This window comes from Canis aureus, chromosome 11 (assembly GCF_053574225.1).
Source record: "Canis aureus isolate CA01 chromosome 11, VMU_Caureus_v.1.0, whole genome shotgun sequence".
Classification (NCBI taxonomy): domain Eukaryota; kingdom Metazoa; phylum Chordata; class Mammalia; order Carnivora; family Canidae; genus Canis; species Canis aureus.
Window position 1 is genome coordinate 26,058,477 of NC_135621.1, and position 20,359 is coordinate 26,078,835.

The window sequence follows — 20,359 nt, forward strand, 5'->3', positions numbered from 1 at the left end:
GCCCAGAGCACAATTATTGGGCAGCACGATGAACAAGTGATTGGCCCACAGCTCTTGCATCAATTTACTCCTGTCCTCCTCTCTCTGGAGAGTCAGAAGCAGACTTTCCTAACCTAGGCAAGTGCTCCATCAAGGGGATTCAGAGACTTCAGCACTAACAAGATCCATCTGTCTTGGAACCAGACAATGAACCATCGAAGCAGGACAAGTGTAGAGCCCAGCCAGGAAGCTGAGAGTCCAGGCAGGTCCCAGCTGCCCATGGGGTGGACCCGAGGGATAAGCACCAGGCAGTGCATATCACAGATGCCCTCAGAAACAGAGACCAAGGGCACGGAAGAAGTGTTTCAACAGCAAGCAGACTTTAATCCAGGGTGTAAAGCCAGGGTAACCCCAGCCTCTTCGGTTACATTAGCTTCTCTTTTCTCCTCAGGACATAGGCAGGAAGGAGGCCCGTTTTCTAACGAGAACCTAGAAGAACCTAGAAATCAGTCTCCATCCCCAAGCTTTATTACGTAAACTAGTTCAGATCTCTCTCACTCTGGTTGGGTTGTAATTTGTTTTCAAGCATTTTCCTCCCTTGAAAATAGGAGTCTTCTCACATTCATCATCTCTTGAGTCACCTTGGAATTAAGCTGCCTCTATACTAGCTGTTTCCTCTGCCTAGAACACCCTTCAGAAGGTATCTGCATGGCTAGCTCCTTTATCCTTCAGATCTTCACTGATACCATCTACCCTGACAACGCTCTGCTACAGTCTGCTCCCTCTACCAACCCCTAGCATTCCCAGTCTCCCGCACTTTGTTCTGTACTTTTCTGTAACTCTTATTATCAACTTCTCTGTCTTTGCTTCTTCTGCAGTTTGAATATAATATACCTATTGTAACATATAGCTTAGGAATTGGCTGCATCTTAGTATCACTAAAATATAAAGCTCCATAAGATCAGGGACTTTTGTATAGTCACTGATATCCCAAGTACAGAGAAATGGGACACAAAAGGCATTCAATAAATGAGTGTGTGTGAATGAGAAGCAAAACCTAGTTCAGGTCACACCCTGTCACTTACTAGCCAGCTGTGTGCCTTAGGCAGTTTGCTTTCCTTTCTGCTCCAGTTTCTCAATTTATGAGACTGGGGTCCAAGCATTCACCTTGCTGGATTATGCCCGTGAAGTGCCTGGCAGGGTGCCTGGTTAGCTCATAAACGGGTCGGTCAATTGACATAATTACTCTCTCTCTCAAACTCTTCCCCTCCCATCTGTTATATGTACCCTTTACTCAGGGGCATCACTAGGGCCATTGATGCAGGACTGTGATGAGGGCACAAGGCCAAGAAAAACTCAAGAGATCCCTCTTTCCTGTACCAACTTAGCTGACTTGAAGGCAGCTAGCCTCAGGCTCTCCAACCCCCACACCCCAGTTACATGGCAGCAGAGGATCTGGAACCAATCTGGCCCTGTGAGAAATATGAGCCCTCTTTGACCTACTATACCACATTGGACGCCCTCTGACCACCAGGAATCAAGCCCACAATCAGGAAGGGACTCAGAGCTCACCAGGACCTCACAGATGTCTGGAGAGGATTGAGCCACCATGTGCACGGAAACATCTCCTACTGCCTGGCACCTGTGGAGTAAAAAAAAAGAATGGTAGGGAATGGGTTCCTCAGTCAGAGGTTAGGGTCACAGACTCTGGAAGAAGCCTGAATTCATGTCCTGCTTCCACTACTCAATAGGTGTGGATTCTTTGGTTTCCTAAGGTCTCCAAGCTTTAGTATGCTTAGCTGTAAAATGAAGAAATTAATAGTGCCCACCTCACTGGATTGCTATGCGATAAAGTGAGACATGTTTTATGAAGTGCCTTAGCACATTGCCTGGCACCCAACTTTAGTAATGATCACTAATTCACTTTCAAAGCCCTTTAAACACCATATGAGTTCTATGGGACCACCTTGCCAGCAGTGGCTTTGGCCAGTAGGAACCATGGCTGTAAGGTAGGAAGAAGTGAAACATAACCATGCCTTCAGGTTGGTTCAGATCAACCAGCCAGAGAAGGGACAGTTTTCTCTAAAATCTGAAATTATAATCCTTTCTAACAGCCTGCCAAACAAAATTTATTCTGTAAATTATAATCTTCAACTGGTGGCTAGAACTTAGTGGTGTATATATTCATTGTGTGTGTATATCATAAATCAAGAAACACAATTTATTTACATCTTTATTCCCGCAACAAATGTTTACTAGACACCTACGCTGTACAGTGCCTTCTGCTAGGTATTTCTGCAATGGGATACAGCCTCTGTTCTCAAGCAGCACACAGGTTATGGAGGAGATGGGCACGCAACCAATCCCAATAGGTTTGGCACAGCTTCTTACCAGAAATAATAAAAGCTCAGCCGAAGGGCAATTAACTCTGGAAAGGGAGTTCAGAAAAATCTTCCCAGAAGAAAGAAGTTTTCACCCTGTTTTTCAGAGATTCCACCCAGAGTTAGGGAACCCGATGAGGAAGGCCAGGAACCTAGTTTTATAGCTGTATTAATCATATCTTTTATTTTCTGTATTCTGATACTTGGACATCTAGGGACTTGTTACCCTTAAAAGGACTGTCCCTCTCAAGGTCAGCCAATTTCTAAAGATGGTAAACAATCTGCCAGTAAATGTGCCTTTAAAAAGGAAGCAGACCATTCTGGGGCCATTCTCCCAACCACCTCTTTTATGAGGCTCTATCGGTCTAATTACCCCCGGGCCAGCTACTAGACAACCAGGGACAGCCTCTATGCCCCCAAGCCCACTGAAATTATTCAAACTGTGCAATCCTAAACCTGCTTACCCTGCCTTGCCTGTTCCTTCTCATGGAAACTACAATAAGGACTCTGGTCCAGTTTCCCCTCCTCCCTGGTGCTTTCCAGTGTGGCACCCATGGTGTGGCATGCCCCTGCCTTTGCATCTGTAAATATATAAAAAATTATCTTTTTGATGGCAATTGTTTTCCGATTAATTGGCCCTACCATACTTAAATAGTAATAAAACCGATATTAAAACAATAACCAGAAATTCCTTACCCTGGATCCTCCAGAAGAGTAGCAGGGTGAGGCAAACAATTATCTAACAACTAGTTCCCTTTTGCCCTAACACACTGGTCAGTAAGTTCTTAGAAGAAAGGGACTATAAACAACTCCATCCCCTCTCTATAGCACTAGGAGTAATGGCCCAATAAATATCCTCAGAAAACTCACAGTTGAAGGCAGAGACAGACATATAAGTCAGCAATGATAATTTACTCTATAAATACTCTCTAATGGAGTTGTGAAAAAGAGTGGGACAGAGGAAGAAATAACATCTGAATATGGTTTGGAAATTCAGGAAGGTTTCATAGAGCCTTTGGTTAGGACTTAGCAGATGAATAGGACTTTGCCAGGCAGCCAAACGGAGCATAGTACTGCAGTAGGGAGAGGTAGGTAGAAAGCATTCTAGACACAGACACAGTCAAAGGGGAAAGCAAGGCACATTCTAGTAACTCCTCTCCAAACCCAGGAGAAAGTTACCTTTCTCTTAGGTGGAGGATAAAACTGTCCCTGATTTTTCTCACAATTTAAAAATCTAGCCCAGTGGCTTTCACTAAGGTACTCAAAGATTTGTCAAATGACTATTTAGGCCTTAAAAGGAATTAAACAACTGTGTTCAATGTTAGTTGCTGCTAAATAATATTCAGTTCAATTAATAAATTTTATTTATTTATTTATTTATTTATTTATTTATTTATTTTATTCAGAGAGAGAGAGAGAGAGGCAGAGGGAGAAGCAGGCTCAATGCAGGAAGCCCGACGTGGGACTCAATCCTGGGTCTCCAGGATCACACCCCGGACTGCAGGCGGCACTAAACCACTGTGCCACCGGGGCTTCCCAATAAACTGTTTTTTTTTTAATAATAAATGCCAATTACCTAATATTATACAAGTTTTAAAATATTAGCTACTAAATACATAGCTAGACTAATCAAACAGATGGTTGAATCTATAGACCCTCTCTCTTCTTCTTGAGCCATTTAAGAACCTTCAAAAAAAGTTTATTCTCCAGCAGTCCATGGTTGAGTGTGCCATACTATCTTCCCTCTCTTAAAAATACTCCAGGTAAAGGTTGGGATAGACACCATATATTTTACTTTCTACCAGATGGCTAGGGAATCTGTGCAGTATTAATTTGGATTGGGTCTTTACATTCTATATACAGTCACACATACATGATTTCAAGCAAGCAGCCAGGCAGTGGGCAAGAAAAGCCACGTCTACAAGAAAAGCCAAGTCTACATGAAGATAAAGGTTCTCTATTTCTTCTGTAGAAACCCAAATCCTGAGATTAGAATTACAATGGGTGCTCAAGAAGTAGAAGGTATATAGGGGGCTGGAGAATCTGAGAGGTTGGGAAAGGAACTAGAGGCTCTCAAGGAGTAGGCATTGGGGTCCTGCTTCCCAGTGTTCGGGGGTGACATGGTACATGGAGTTGGATCTCTGACACCCAGCTTCCAGGCCCCACCCAAGATTCCAGGGACATAAGGAAACAACCAAGCTATTAGACTTAATGGGACCACCAGGACTGGGCAGTGGCTGTTTCATAAATAATCTGATACCTGGAACTGCTTTCCTGGTATCTTGATGCCGCATAAGATCTGGATTCCTTTGCAATCTCAAGAGTTTGGGGGAGACCACCAGCTAGACAGATGGTGCTGGGGACCTTGATAACAGAATTAAACTAAAGGAAAACAAAGACATGCAATATTTCCTGCATATATTAATCTATAGATTAAAGAATCACACCAACTATACATCTTCCGCTTGATTCCACAGGACAGTCAAGCTAAGAAGGCTCTAGGCCAATAAGAGCTAGTATGCCAATAAGCATCCATTCATCTGGGAAAAAGAAAATACGCTTATCCTCTGGGTCCACTACCAGATAGCTCAGAAAAAAAGGGCTTCTTTCCCTTTGTATTCCTAATAGGAAATGAAGAGACAAAAATACAGAAAGCAAGAGCAGGTTCTGTATTGCAGCTGGGGAAGAGACAGGAAGAAGAATGAATCCACCAGCTCAGGGAAGGAAGGAACCAAAATGTTAGTGGAGGGGTGCCTAGTGGCTCAGTCTATTAAGTGTCTGCCTTTGGCTGAGATCAGGATCCCAGGGTCCTGAGATTGAGTTCTGCATCTGGCTCCCTGCTCAGTGGGGAGTCTGCTTCTCCCTCTCCCTTTGCCACCTCCCCCCCAACTTGTGCTCTCTTTCTCTAATAAATTTAAAGAAATCTTTTTTTTTTTTTTTTAAAAAGAACATCTTTTTATTTTTATTTTATTTATGATAGTCACAGAGAGAGAGAGAGGCACAGAGACACAGGCAGAGGGAGAAGCAGGCTCCATGCACCGGGAGCCCGATGTGGGATTCGATCCCGGGTCTCCAGGATCGCGCCCTGGGCCAAAGGCAGGCGCCAAACCGCTGCGCCACCCAGGGATCCCTAAAGAAATCTTTTTTAAAAATGTCAGTGAGGAACTGAATGACCCAGCATTACTCCTTTCAGCACATAACAGTCCCAGCTGAACTCTCATTGGATTTGTCCTGGGTGGAGCAAAATCAGATCCCTTTAAATACACAGGACCCAAAGCTCTCTGTATAAAATGTGCCTCTTATATAAAGAATCTGACTGAGTCTTTAGGGGAACAACTATTCCAGGTGGTGGGAGCTAAGAATAGGTGTGTACATATCTCCAAATGATTCCAAACTGTGGCTCTGTTTGGTCCTATGTCTGTACAATCACAACCTTTGGTTGTATTTGGGTAGCCTGGTGAAACAGGAGAACAGGTTCCCTTTGTAGGGGAGAACATGATGGAATTCTACCTTCAGGAGACTTGGACTTGCTAACCCTTCTAGGTTATTAAACCTCACTTCAAATCCACCTGGTATAGGGACACCTGGGTGGCTCAGTCAGTTAAGCATCTGACTCTTGGTTTTTGCTCAAGTTAAGATCTCAGGGTCTTGAGGTCAAGTCCCTGTCCAGGCTCTGTACTCAGCAGGGAGTCTGCTTGAGGACTTTCCCCCTCTGCCCCTCTCCCTACTCACACATTCTCTCTCTAACAAATATATCTTTTTAAAAAATCTATCTGAGGGGATCCCTGGGTGGCTCAGCGGTTTGACGCCTGCCTTTGGCCCAGGGCGCGATCCTGGAGTCCCGGGATCAAGTCCCACGTCGGGCTCTCGGCATGGAGCCTACTTCTTCCTCCTCTCTCTCTTCTATGTCTATCATAAATAAATAAATCTTTAAAAAAAATCCATCTGATACAGGTATGACTAGAATGAAGAGCAGAAGACAAAGTTTAGCTGCAACTCTTTTAGAACTCTAATTCCAGAATATGTCCACTAGATATCAGTTATTTAGAGAACTATTTCAGCATAAAAGAGGCCTCATCCCTTGACTCTATTCCCAACTCACCATCACATTCCAACAGAAACTGGAAATATAGTTTCCAGTATACATAAAGCTGAATGGAGGGAACTTTATTCCTCCTCTGGTTTGGAGAATCTCTCCCTCTCCTTGTCACTTCTGCCCATGTAGAGAGGTTTAGAAGTGAGAAAACAAGAAGCTATTTTTTTTTAAGATTTTATTTATTTATTTGAGAGAGAGAGAGCGCACAGCAGGTGGAGTAGGAGGCAGAGGGAGAAGCAGGCTCCTTGAGGAGCAGGGAGCCCAATGTGGGGCTTGATCCCAGGACTCTGACATCATGACCTGAATTAAAGGCAGATGTTTTACAGACTGAGCCACCCAGGTGGTTCAATAAGAAACTCTTAGGGGATCCCTGGGTGGCTTAGCAGTTTGGCGCCTGCCTTTGGCCCAGGGAGCGAACCTGGAGTCCCAGTCCCGGCATGGAGCCTGCTTCTCCTTCGTGCTGTGTCTCTGCCTCTCTCTCTCTCTCTTTCTATCATAAATAAATAAATCTTAAAAAAAAGAAAAGAAAAAAAAATCCTATCACTTTCCTAAAAAAAGTTTAAGAGAAAGAGATCTGGAACCTGTGCCCCACATTTAAGATCCATATGGTCTAAATTCTCGGTTTGGAACCTTTAGAGAAGTATACCTACGTTTTCCTTTTTACTTCTTTCCTTCATGACAGGTGTCTGGGCATATTGTCAGTCACAAAAGTGACTAACCAAAAATGCTACTGACATTCCAGCTTCCTAGACCTATGACTCTCTGCCAGTAATTTCTAAGAGGAATATAGAGCTACTTTCTATTTTATCATATGCCTTATTCAAGAAGATCTCCTGTTCTCTACAAACTGGACATGAAACTTTTTTTTCTTACAAGGGAAAGAATGGTCCTTGACTTGTCTAATGTTGGGAAGAATTTTAAGGGCTAGCATATTCCAGATACTTACAATACTTTAATTCTAATATACCCTCATTCCAGAAAGTGTTTCCCAAAGTTTGTTCCATTGAATAATAGTTTTTCTAAATTTTTTAAAGATTTTATTTATTTATTCATTAGAATACACAGAGAGGAGAAAGAGAGAGAGGCAGAGACACAGGCAGAAGGAGAAGCAAGCTCCATGCAGGAAGCCTGACATGGTATTCGATCCCGAGTCTCCAGGATCATACCCTGGGCTGAAGGCGGCGCTAAACCACTGAGCCACCGGGGCTGCCCTTTTCTAAAATGTTTAGTGAATAAAACAGTCAAATAATTTTGTAAAAATATGTATATTCTGAAAATATCTCCCTCTTGGAGATTTATGTTCCTTAGTATATTCAAGGTGCTGAGAAGTCATGAAGTAAAGAAATCTGTCCATCTGCTTTTTCAAATATATATGACTCAATAACCCCCCCTTTTCACTTAAGACCCATTAACATTCACCACTTTCTTAGGGAAGGCTCTCCTTGGCAACATAGGAGCATCTGGTTTCCTAATTGTTACAATTAGCATCAATCAGTAACTCTAATCTCTTTTAAGGAAATAATCCAAGATTGGAAAAAAAAAACTCATATATGAGAAGTTAATTGCAATGTTGTTTGAAATAGCAAAAACCTGGAAACAATTAAAATAGGGATTGAGGGCAGCCCTGGTGGCACAGTGGTTTAGCGCCGCCTGCAGCCCGGGGTGTGATCCTGGGGCCCCGGGATCGAGACCCACGTCAGGCTTCCTGCATGGAGCCTGCTTCTCTCTGCCTCTCTCTCTCTGAATAAATAAATAAATCTTAAAAAAAAATAGGGATTGAGAAAATACGTAATAATGCAACCATGTCAGAATATCATATAGCCACTAACAATATTTATGAAGTTTTTTTTATTTTTTATTTATTTATTTTTTATTTATGAGAGTCACACAGAGAGAGAGAGAGAGAGAGGCAGAGACATAGGCAGAGGGAGAAGCAGGCTCCATGCACTGGGACCCCGACGTGGGATTCGATCCCGGGTCTCCAGGATCGCGCCCTGGGCCAAAGGCAGGCACCAAACCGCTGCACCACCCAGGGATCCCCTATTTATGAAGAATTCTTAAAGCCTGTGAAACTCATTAAACTATACATTAAATATATGTAATTTTTAATGCATCAATTACATTTCAATGCTGTTAAAAAACAAACACCCTGAGAGGGACTCCTGGGTACCTCAACAGTTGAGCATCTACCTTTGGCTCAGGGCCTGATCCTGGATCCCAGGATGGAGGCCCACATCGGACTTCCGATGAAGAGCCTACTTCTTCCTCTGCCTGTGTCTCTGCCTCTCTCTATCTTTGTGTCTCTCATTAATAAATAAATAAGATCTTAAAAACCCTATGAAAATGTAATGTGTCAGGTGAGACACTGTATGTACCACATGTTTTCAGCTACCTGCAAAATATGCATAGAAAAAATATATTATTTATATGTCTTCTGGGTCTGGTAATATTGTGCACTATAGCTCCTGAAGCTCTTCTGCTATATAATATCTAAAAACACTTGATATAATATTTTTAAGGCCTTACTTTTAGGTGGCTTGATGAGCCTGAAAGAAAGCAAGAAAAGGCCAATGAAATTAGGAAGTTGGTAAAGTTGGGGAACAGTGAGCTTTTAGGAGGCTGAAAACCTTGGAGTATTGTAGAATAGTCTACAATGATAATTCTCAGCAGAGAAGGCATTGATCCCCGGGGGGAAATTATGAAGTAAGTGGGGCATTTTTGATTATCACAATTAGAGGCCACTGTTGGTATTTGACAGGTGAGGGGTCAAGAACACTAGACATCCTGAAAAGTACAGGGCAGTTCCTCACACCGAACAATTATCTTACACCCCCCTCATGACTTTCAAAGGAATCTCTGGCCATTGATATAGGTGAAACATGTGCTTACAATCATTTAAGCCTAGAGCCTAACCATGTTTTACATGATTTTAATACATACAGAACTTTTCAGGAATTCAATCACTGTGTAAATCAAGGGAAAACTAAACTTTTTTTAAAGATTTTATTTATTTATTCATGAGAGAGAGAGAGGCAGAGACACAGGCAGAGGGCAAAGCAGGCTCCATGCAGAGAGCCTGACGTGGGACTCGATTCCTGGACTCCAGGATCACACCCCGGGCTGAAGGTGGCGCTAAACCACTGAGCCACCCAGGTTGCCCCCAAAACTAAACTGTTTTATTTGGAGATTTGTCAAGAATTGCTCATCATTTTGGAAAATGACATTGCCAATGGCATTGCCAGCATGGTATTCAAGTCACTAATACACCATATACAAATCAGCTGGCATACCTAGGGTTTACAAATTTGGTGAATCTATGTATAGGAAGGTGAGCACTTGATTGCTTTGTTGTCTTCTAGTATGGTGGAATTTGAGCATTTATATATTAAAATACTTAAAATTTTATTACCAACTAGTTTTCCACTATTTCTTTACATCACATTTATGATATTATATATTGATTTTGGTTGAAATAGTGTGGAATCATAGTTGTCTACAGATTTCATTCCAATGATCTAAAGGAGACATTACAAAGTATTTGTTATGGGCACATTCAGTCTGATGGGATTGAAAAATCACTGTAGTATATAATCCCCACAAATTGTCTTTCTTATTGAACACTAAGACAGAAATTTTTGCCTATGCAGCCTATGTGCCATAGTTTTTATAAATATTATTAGTGTACACAGGTTATTTCTAATGTTGTGATATTAGAAACAATGTAATAACATCTTCCTAAGGCATCTTTGTGCACATGTACAAGTATTTCTCAGGAATAGATACTGAGAGGTGAAACTGCTAAATCAAGAGTTGGTTTCTTCTAACTTTTAGAAGGTACTGTCAAATTTCCTTCTAAAAATGCATACCAACTTACACTCTCACCAATATTGTATAAAATAACCTTTTTCCCACATGCGTTTCTTCCCAACACTTAAATTTTTCAATCTTTTCAATATTTGTAAATCTTTGGAAAATTGTTTTCATGTTAAGTTGCATTTTCCTAACACTAGTCAAGTTGAATAAACATCTTTCCAAAAGCTTCTGAGCCACTCTATTGCCTCAGTTAACTGGGAATTCACATCTTTTGTCCATTTTTTTTCTTTTTGATTGACTTGTAGGAGTTCTTCATATACTCTGACTATAAATTATTTAACACATATGTTGGAGATTTTCTCCTATCTTTTAATTTTGGTCATACAGAAGTTTCAAATTTTGATATATTCAAACTTATCACTGCTTTCTTTTATTGTTTCATTGTTTTTGATCTTTTTAAAGAAGCTTTACCCTACACATCCAAGTATCATTTTCAATGGCCACATAATATTCCAGTGTATGGATGCAACATGATTTATGAAATTCTCACTATTGGAAATTTAGGTTGGTCCATCCTTTACTAATATAAACAATGCTATGAAAAACAATTAAGTGTTCAACTTGAGATTTCTAACAGTGTTAATGTTTCTTGAATGAGGGAAGGAAGAAAGAAAGGCAGGAAGCTTTTTCCACGCTCACATATATTGAAAAATGCAGCCCAATGTCAACCAAATTATGGGAGAATTAGCTCTAATTCTACTTCTCCTTTGCCCATCTAATCAAGAGTTAACTCCGCTTGCAAAGTCTAGGGATGGAAGTAAAGCTTTATCCTCCCCCTAACACTGCCCTTCCCCAGGGTGCCACACTACCTCAGATATGCTTTTACTCACATACCTGAGTCTGCCTTATTATCATTATTCAGTTGTTGGGTGCCATTTTGCTTGGTGAGTCTTCAAGGGTTATGTCAGAGAAGATGGTGGACGGGCCTCAGAAGATGAGGCAGGGGGAAGAGAAGTGTCATACTGAGAAGGCTGAGGTACCACATATTTGCCAGACCCAACTCTATTTCTAGCAAGTGGAACTTCATATCTTGGAGGTGGGGCTTCATTTGCAGCTGGTAGGACTTCATTTCTAGATGCTGAAGCTTCATTCCCAGCTGGTAGAGCTCCATATCCTGCAGGCGGGATTCCATATACTCCAGGTGGTTGTCCGTATCCTCCCTGTGGGGGTCCATATCCCACCTGTGGGGGTCCATATCCCACCAGTGAGGGTCTGTATCCTGCCTGCGAGGGTCCATATCCTGCCTGTGAGGGTCCATATCCCACCTCTGGGGGTCCATATCCTGCCTGTGGGGGTCCATAGACAACAAATGGGTATGCTGGGAGGAAAAAAAAATTCAGTTACTTCTTTTTTAGAGTGGACAAAGAATAGGTAAGGAGGAAAAAGCAAACTGACACAGGAATAGAATTCAGGCAGAATAATGCTAAAACCAGATCCTTCAGCCACTACCAGGTGAAGGCTTTATCATTTCCTGTTGTAGAGGGGTTCAAATTAAAAGAAAAATAACCCTACAGTTATATCTCTACATTACTTATATTTGTGCTCAAATATATATGTTACCTAACAAATTTTGTTTATGAAGAAAGTAATATGAGAAATATGTATTTGGGAAATAGAAAAAAGATAAACTTTAAAAGTCATCTATAATTCCACTTTCAGAGACAAAAACTTAATATTTTTGTGTATTTCTTTGTAGGATCTGTTAATATTTTTATATAATCATGATCATAACACCCATGTATTTTTTTATCTGGCTCTTTTCATCTAACATTATAAAAAATTTCTTTGTATTATTAACATATTTCATACACTAAAGCTAGACAATATTTTATCATATGGATAGGTGCTACTTAATTCCCCTGCTATAGGAGAGTATGTTGTTCCCAACTTTTTTTTTTTTTTTTTTAAGATTTTATTTATTTGAGAGAGACAGTGAGAGCACTTGAGAGCTTGAGCACAGGAGGGGGTCAGGGGCAGAGAGAGAGGGAGGAAGTCTTGAGTGGAAGCCAAGGCTGGGCTCTATCCTAGGACCCTGAGATCACCACCTAAGCCTAAACCAAGGGTCTGACACTTAACTGCGCCCCCGAGGCACCTGTTTCCAACTTTCTAATTCAGATTACAACAAACCTGGGCTTTACTTATTTCCTTAGCTACATTCCCAAAGCGGTTTAACTGAGTCAACGAATGGACAACTATCAAGCCATTTTGTGGTAATCCATATTTATATTTGGGCTAATTAGAAAAAACTTTAAAAGGATAGTCTTAAAGATTCTCAAAAAACTAAAAGAAAATGTGGAGGAAGTAAAGAAAATGATGTGTGCACCAAACACAAATCTCAGTAGAGGTGGAAAACATAACAAGAAACCAAAAAGACATTCTGGAGCTGAATTGTACAGTAAGTGAAATTAAAAATTCACTACAGGGATTCAAATTTAGATTTGAGTAGGCAGAAGAATGAATCCATCAACTCAAAGATAGGACAACGGAAACAGTAGAGATTGAGGAACAGAGAGGCGGAAACAACACTGAAGAAAAGTGAACAGAACTTGAGGGACCTGTGGAATACCATCAAGCAGACCGACATACCACTGTGGAAGTCCTAGAAGGAGTAGAAAAAAGGACAGGGCAAATATCTGAGGAAATAATGGCTGTAAACTTCCCAAATTTGATGAAAAACAGGAATATAAACATCCAGGAAGCTCAATGAACTTCAAGTAAGATGAAGTTAAAGAAACACACACTGAGGGATGCCTGAGTGGCTTCAGCGGTTGGGCGCCTACCTTCGGCTCAGGTCATGATCCCGGGATCTGGGGTTGGGTCCTGCATCGGGCTCCCTGTGGGGAGCCTGCTTCTCCCTCTGCCTGTGTCTCTGCCTCTCTCTCTGTCTGTGTCTCTCATGAATAAATAAATAAATATTAAAAAAAAAAAAGAAACACACACTGAGGTACATTCTAATCAAATTTTCAAAATACAGAATCTTGAAAACAGCAAGAGAGAAGTGAATCATCACATACAAGGGATCCTCAATGAGATAATTAGCAGATTTCCCAACAGAAACTTTAGAGGCCAGAAATAAACTGTCAAACAAGAATCCTCCATTTGGCCAAATTCCTTCAAAAGTGAGGGAGAAATCAAGATGTTTCCAGATAAACAAAAGCTGAAGGAGTTCATTTTTGCAGGGCAAGAAAATACTTAAGGAAATCCTGCAGGGTGAAGTGAAAGGACACCAGACAGTTAATGTGCAGTCATGTAAAGAAATAAAGATCTCAGTAAAGGTAAATCACTGGACAATTATGAAAGCTAATATTATTCTAACAATGGCTTGTAATTCCATTTTTTTTGTTTTCTACATAGTTTAAGAGACTAATGCATTTATTTATTTTAAAGATTTTATTTATTGATTAGAGAGAATGTGCAAGTGGGGGAGGAGCAGAAGGGGAAAGGGAAGGAGGAGGAAAGAACCTGAAGACGACTCTGAGGTGAGGGGATCCCTGGGTGGCTCAGCGGTTTGGCACCTGCCTTCGGCCCAGGGCGTGATCCTAGAGTCCCGGGATTGAGTCCCACGTTGGGCTCCCTGCATGGAGCCTGCTTCTCCCCTGCCTGTGTCTCTGCCTCTCTCTCTCTTTCTCTCCCTGTGTCTCTCATGAATGAATAAATAAAATCTTAAAAAAAAAAAAAAAAAAACTCTGAGCTGAGCACAGAGCCCTACACGGCACGATCTTAGCTCAGAGATCACAACTTGAGCTGAAACCAAGAGTCAGAGGCTTAATCAACTGAGTCACCCAGGTGCCTCTAAGAGACAAGTGTGCATTTAAAAGAATTATTAGATAATGTTTTTAGGCACACAACTATAAAGATGTAATTTTGTGACATCAGTTGTATACAAAACAAAAAGCTGATAGACACATATGTCATGTTCCAAGGAGACCCCAAGAAAGGGCTGCATTTGGGGGCCTGCTGACAGCCTTTTAGGAGACCCTTTGTAGCCCACCAATAGGCTATGGACCACGTTTGAGAATCACTGCAGAGAGGCACAACTGTTAAAGGGTACATAAAGCTGGAGTCCTCAGTGAGATTGAAGGGCATGGCTCAAGCATGATGGCTATGCCTGTGTGACATGGGAAGGGGGAGGTGGGCAAGAGCACACTTTTTCTGCTCAGGCTATAAGCAGGAAGTCACTGTTCCCACTAACAGGAGTTTCCCAGGTATGCTCCATATGTATACCTTCCAGTTAAAAGTATGCCTGAAATTGAATCCCAGTCCCTTGCTGCCCTGCCACTGGGCTTCAGTCTAGAAAGAAGACATGGACTCAACCACTTTCCAATTCCCCAAAACCTCTCCTGTTTCTCCTGCAACAGAGTTGGAGACAAACCAGCAATGAATGCATCTCTGAGCCCCTGGCATACTTTTCTACCTCCCAAGAAGAACTTCCCTGGCATCCTTACCTGGACAAGGCATCTGTGGGGTGCACATCACACCCCCCTGCCCAGTAATTACATACAGTCCTGGAGTGCTGAACCAGTAATTTACACTTCCAAGTGGAACTCCTCTGGCGGCTGAGAAGACAAGTTTGGCAAAATAGGGATTTTTAAATTCTTTTAAGTCAGATGTACAGCAGCTATCAATCAAATAATTAATAGAGTATTAACCATCATTTTACATGTGTGTCCAACAATGCTCCCAGGATACAAGATAAAAAATATACACCTTCCTTGTCCTGATCTGTATGCTTCTTAAGGGCAGAGATTGTGTCTTATTAGCCTGTGCTTATTCAGGGCCCAGCATGGCACTTACCAAAATAAATATTCAGAAAACATTTCCAAGTGAAGATTCTATCAAGTTGGCATGGTACATCCATTAAAGACCAACATAATGGCAATGTGATACAGAAGAAAGAAAGCACTTCTTGTTTATCCTCCTCTGCATCTCTCTTATAAGGACCCTTGTGATGGCATTTGGGGCACACCTGGGTAATCTCCTCATCTTAAAATCCTTAAGTTAGGGATCCCTGGGTGGCGCAGCGGTTTGGCGCCTGCCTTTGGCCCAGGGCGCCTGGAGACCCAGGATCGAATCCCACATCGGGCTCCCGGTGCATGGAGCCTGCTTCTCCCTCTGCCTATGTCTCTGCCTCTCTCTCTTTCTCTCTCTGTGACTATCATAAATAAATAAAAAAAAAAATTAAAAAAAAATCCTTAAGTTAATTACAAACAAGGGAACATTCACAGATTCTGAGCATTAGGACACGGATATATCTTTGGGAGCCATTATCAGCCTATCCCACTAATTTTTGGCCTATGGCATATGACCAGAAGTAATGTACGCTGCTTCCAGCCAGGTCTGGCCCATGCTTCCCAGGTGAAATCTTTACTCTTTCCCTCTTTGCTGGCTATTCAGAGAGGGTGTGGAAGCCATGGGTTAAAGATGGGAGAGACCCTATCACCCTGGGTCCCTGAAGGACTATATGGAACAGAGCCCCCTTTCACCCCTGCTGATTGTCCTTTATATAAGCAGTACTATCTATTGTCTTAAGCTACTGATAATTGGGGGGTTATCTGCTTCAATAACTAGCATTATCTTATCTAATTCACTATAATTCTAAAGTCCTCTTTATCCCTGTTATCCTCCTTTTTAATATCCTATTAGTATCCTTCCCATTTATTTTTTTTTAATTTTCATTTATTTATGATAGTCACAGAGAGAGAGAGAGAGGCAAAGACAGGCAGAGGGAGAAGCAGGCTCCATGCACCGGGAGCCGGATGTGGGATTCAATCCTGGGTCTCCAGGATCATGCCCTGGGCCAAAGACAGGAGCTAAACCGCTGCGCCACCCAAGGATCCCTATCCTTCCCATTTAAATTATTCTATTAACTTATATGTTTGCTTCTTTCTTTCTTTTTTTTTTTTTTAAGATTTTATTTATTTATTCATGAGAGACACACAGAGAGGCAGAGGGAGAAGCAGGCCCGCACAGGGAGTCTGATGCGGGACTTGATCCCAGAACCCCAGGATCATGACCTGAGCCAAAGGCAGACACTCAAACACTGAGCCATTCAGGTGTCCCTGTTTGCTTATTTCTTACATGACTCTTACTAGACTGTAAGTTTAACAAAGGAAAAAAAAAAAAGTTTAACAAAGGAAGGGACTATGTATGCCTTGTTCACTGTTGTGCTTTCTCACTCATCTCGTATAGTGTTTGGCACACAATAGGTACTCCATATATATTTAGTAAAAACACTAATCAAAGAGCTCCAACAAGTCAGCTCTGCAGAGGGGAAGAGACTTCTGCAAAGGGCCAAAGAATCAGATCATGAAGCATGATGGGCAGCTAATTCTAAAGGCCTCAAGGAAGCCCATCTCACAAGCCCTGACTCTTCCGGGGGGGGGGGGGGGGTGGAGTGGGGGGTAGACTCCCACACCTAAGGCCAAACATAAGAGCAAATTCAAGACCCAGTATGCAATTATTCTGAGTTCTGCAGACATCTGTAGCAAAGAGGAACTGGACTTCAAGTGTCCCCTGACTCTGGGTTCCACATAACTAAGCTCTGGCTGCCAGGACACCTTGTTATCCAGTGTCATGCTTCTAGATGCTGTCTGCCCTTTGGACAACAAAGAGCTGCTGGCTGGGAACATCATGTGAACCCCTTGGCTTTCATCTTTGCAGTTAAAGGTAACAGTAAAAATTTTTTTGCTTCTCAATTTCCTACATATGGCTTTTCTGCCACCTGTCTTCGTTAGCATTTCTCTCTTAAGACCACCAACAAATTCAAATTTCCACATGCAATGCACATTTTTCAGTCTTCATTTAATCAAACATCTCTGCAGCTGACAGATGACCACTCAGTAATGCTTGAAACTTTCCTTCCTTAATTTCTGGGATAATAAACTCACTCAATTCTCCTCCTACCTTGCTCAGCCCCTTTGCAATCTTCATTATGGTCACCTCTCCCTACCCATCCCTGATAGGTTGAGAACCCTTGGAATACCATCCTTCAGTCATCAAATGAGCCAATCACTCACATGGCTCCAGAGATGACCTGTGCACTGAAGATTTCCATCCAAATCAGTCTCTAGATAGAGCTCATCTTTGGAGTTTTGAGCTGCACATCCACTGGCCTCTACCATTCTGATGTACCTCACATTTAATATGATGCAGGGATTAAGAGTATCCAAAGAATACGTCACTTATATAGTTAGTATTCCTGCCAAAATGCACCACCTGCATCTAGGCATGAGGAAACAGACAAACCCAAATTAAGGGACATTCTATAAAACAATAAACCTGTATTCTCTTTAAAATGTTAATGTCGGGATCCCTGGGTGGTGCAGAGGTTTAGCGCCTGCCTTTGGCCCAGAGCGCGATCCTGGAGACCCGGGATCGAATCCCACGTTGGGCTCCCGGTGCATGGAGCCTGCTTCTCCCTCTGCCTGTGTCTCTGCCTCTCTCTCTCTCTCTCTCTCTGTGACTATCATAAATAAATTAATTAATTAATTTTTAAAAAGTAAAATAAAATAAAATGTTAATGTCAGGCAGCCCAGGTGCCTCAGCGGTTTAGCGCCGCCTTCAGCCCAAAGCCTGATCCTGGAGACCAGGAATCGAGTCCCACTTCGGGCTCCCTGCTTCTCCCTCTGCCTGTGTCTCTGCCTCTCTCTCTCTCTCTCTCTCTCTCTCTCTCTCAATCTGTCTCTCATGAATGAATGAATGAATGAATGAATAAATAAATAAATAAAATTTTAATGCCAAGAAAGACAAAGAAAGATTGAGACCAGATTAAAGGAAACCAAAGAAATAGGACAACTAAATTCAACGTGTAATTAGAGCCAATGTGTAATCTAACTGTGTAAATTAGATGCGTAGGAATTAGATCCTGATTGGAAAAAAAGGTATGCTATTAGAATCAGGAACCTAATGGGTTAATCATTTGAATTTGTATATTAAACAATAGCATTGTTTCAATGTTAAAGTTTCTGAATTTGATAAGTAGACTGGGGGTGGATAAGGGAATACCCTTGCTCCTAGGAGATTTACATTCAAATACTTAGGAATGAAGGAAATGATCTTTGTGACTTACTCCCAAAGCAAAGAAAGAATAAGATGAGGTAAATGTGGGAAAGTGTTAATAATGAGTGAATCTAGACAAAGTGTCCATGAGAGTTCGTTGTAATATTCTTGCAACTTTTCCATACATATGATTTTTTTTCAAAATAAAAAGTCTTAAAAAAGAGCAAGAGCAGGTGTAGGGTTCTTTTTTTTTTTAATATTTTATCTATTTATTCATAGACACAAAGAGAGAGAGGCAGAGACACAGGCAGAGGGAGAAGCAGGCTCCATGCAGGGAGCTCGATGTGGGACTCAATCCCGGGTCCCCAGGATCACACCCCAGGCTGCAGGTGGCGCCAAACCGCTGCACCACCAGGGCTGCCCAGGTGTAGGGTTCTGATTCTAGCTCCCACTGTCTACCTGTATAGCCTTGGGAAACTGTATAACTATCACTGATTCAGTTTCCCCTGTTATCAGCTGGGGATAATGATTACATCACAAGTTTTTGTGAAATTACATAAATTGACCCATGTAAAGGGCTTGGAACACTGCCCACTATATGGTAACCATTTAATAAATGTCAGTACTATTGTATCTAAAATTGAACTCATTTCCTCTCTAATTTAGACTGTCTCTTATATTCTAAACCTTGGCTTATAGTATCATGATCCAAGTCAGTCTCCTGAGCTAGAAAAATGCATTCCATCCTTCTGTGTGTCCCCAGAACTTTGTCAATGCCTCTATTACGGCATATTTGAATATGTCTGTCTCAACTAGGTTATGTTCATCTCAACTAGATTGGAGTTGGGGGTAGAGACAAGGGAGAAGGAGAAAGAACATTCCAGATAGAAGAATTTCAGGGCACCTGGCAGGTTCAGTCAGTAGAGCATATGACTCTTGATCTTGGGGTCATGAGTTTGAGACTCATGTTGGGGAGTTTACTTAAAAAATTAAATAAGCAGGGCAGCCCGGGTGGCTCAGCGGTTTAGCGCTGCTTTCAGCCCAGGGCCTGATCCTGCAGACCCGGGATCAAGTCCCATGTCGAGCATGGAGCCTGCTTCTCCCTCTGCCTGTGCCTCTGCCTCTCTCTCGCTCTCTGTGTTTCTCATGAATAAATTAAAAATATATATATATATATATATACATATAAAAATTTTAAATAAATAGGACAGCCTGGGTGGCTCAGTGGTTTAGCGCCACCTTCGGTCCAGGGCATGATCCTGGAGATCCAGGATCAAGTCCCACATCGGGGTCCCTGCGTGAAGCCTGCTTCTCCCTCTGCCTGTGTCTCTGCCTCTCTCTCTCTGTGTCTCTCATGGATAAATAAATAAAATCTTTTTTTAAAAAAATTAAATAAATAAATACATCTACCCAGATAGAACAAATAGCATGAAGGCTCAGACATGAGAGAACAAGGCAGAGAGAAGTCCAGTCAGATTGTAGTACAAAAGGTGAGACAATAGGGGCATGAAATAAGGCTAGATTAAATAAAAACATATCATAAAAGGATTTTTTTTCAGTAGGGTCTACATTCAACATGAGACATGAACTCACAACCCCTAAATCAGGAGTCACTTGCTCTATCAACTGAGCCAGCCAGGTCCCCCACAAAAGGTTTATTTGTATTCAAAGTCTGAAAGAGTTCTTTGGTACATACACTAGATCAGTGCTGTATGGCTTGACAATACCTCTTCCCTTTTCTCATGGAAGAGGGAACTAAACCTAAGAGAAGTAAAGGCAAACCCAGAGAGGAGAAAAGACAAAAAAGGCATGACAGAGGAAAAAGAGCTCAGGAAACTGGGGCTCCCTGATCTGAAAATGAGACTACTTAATGATATATGAGACTAGCATTTAAATAGACAAAAGATTATCAGGTAAACTTATTTATTTAGGTGTCTGAGTATAGCTCCCAGTAGAGTGTAAACTCCTTTAAGACAAGGAGGGATTGGGACACCTGGGTGGCTCAGGGATTGAGCGTCTGCCTTTGGTTCAG

The 20,359-nt window shown here is 41.8% G+C and overlaps 1 protein-coding gene across 7 annotated transcripts in view; it reads right to left on the reverse strand.

The window, feature by feature from the left end:
• Positions 1-337: 337 nt before the first annotated feature.
• Positions 338-20,359, reverse strand: part of WBP2NL (WBP2 N-terminal like) — a 35,037-nt gene continuing 15,015 nt past the window's right edge. For 2 of the 7 annotated variants that reach the window (XM_077914277.1, XM_077914283.1), the window contains 4 exons: positions 14,775-14,885; positions 11,164-11,647; positions 1,552-1,621; positions 338-468 (listed from right to left, as the gene is read on the reverse strand). In XM_077914277.1, coding sequence (XP_077770403.1) covers positions 11,229-11,647; positions 14,775-14,885 — 530 coding nt within the window. In that variant the 3' untranslated portion in view covers positions 338-468; positions 1,552-1,621; positions 11,164-11,228. Of the gene's footprint in view, positions 469-1,551; positions 1,622-2,246; positions 2,408-2,824; positions 2,942-11,163; positions 11,648-14,774; positions 14,886-20,359 lie in introns of those variants that run through there. The other 5 variants (XM_077914279.1, XM_077914280.1, XM_077914278.1 and 2 more) reach the window with 5 other exon arrangements.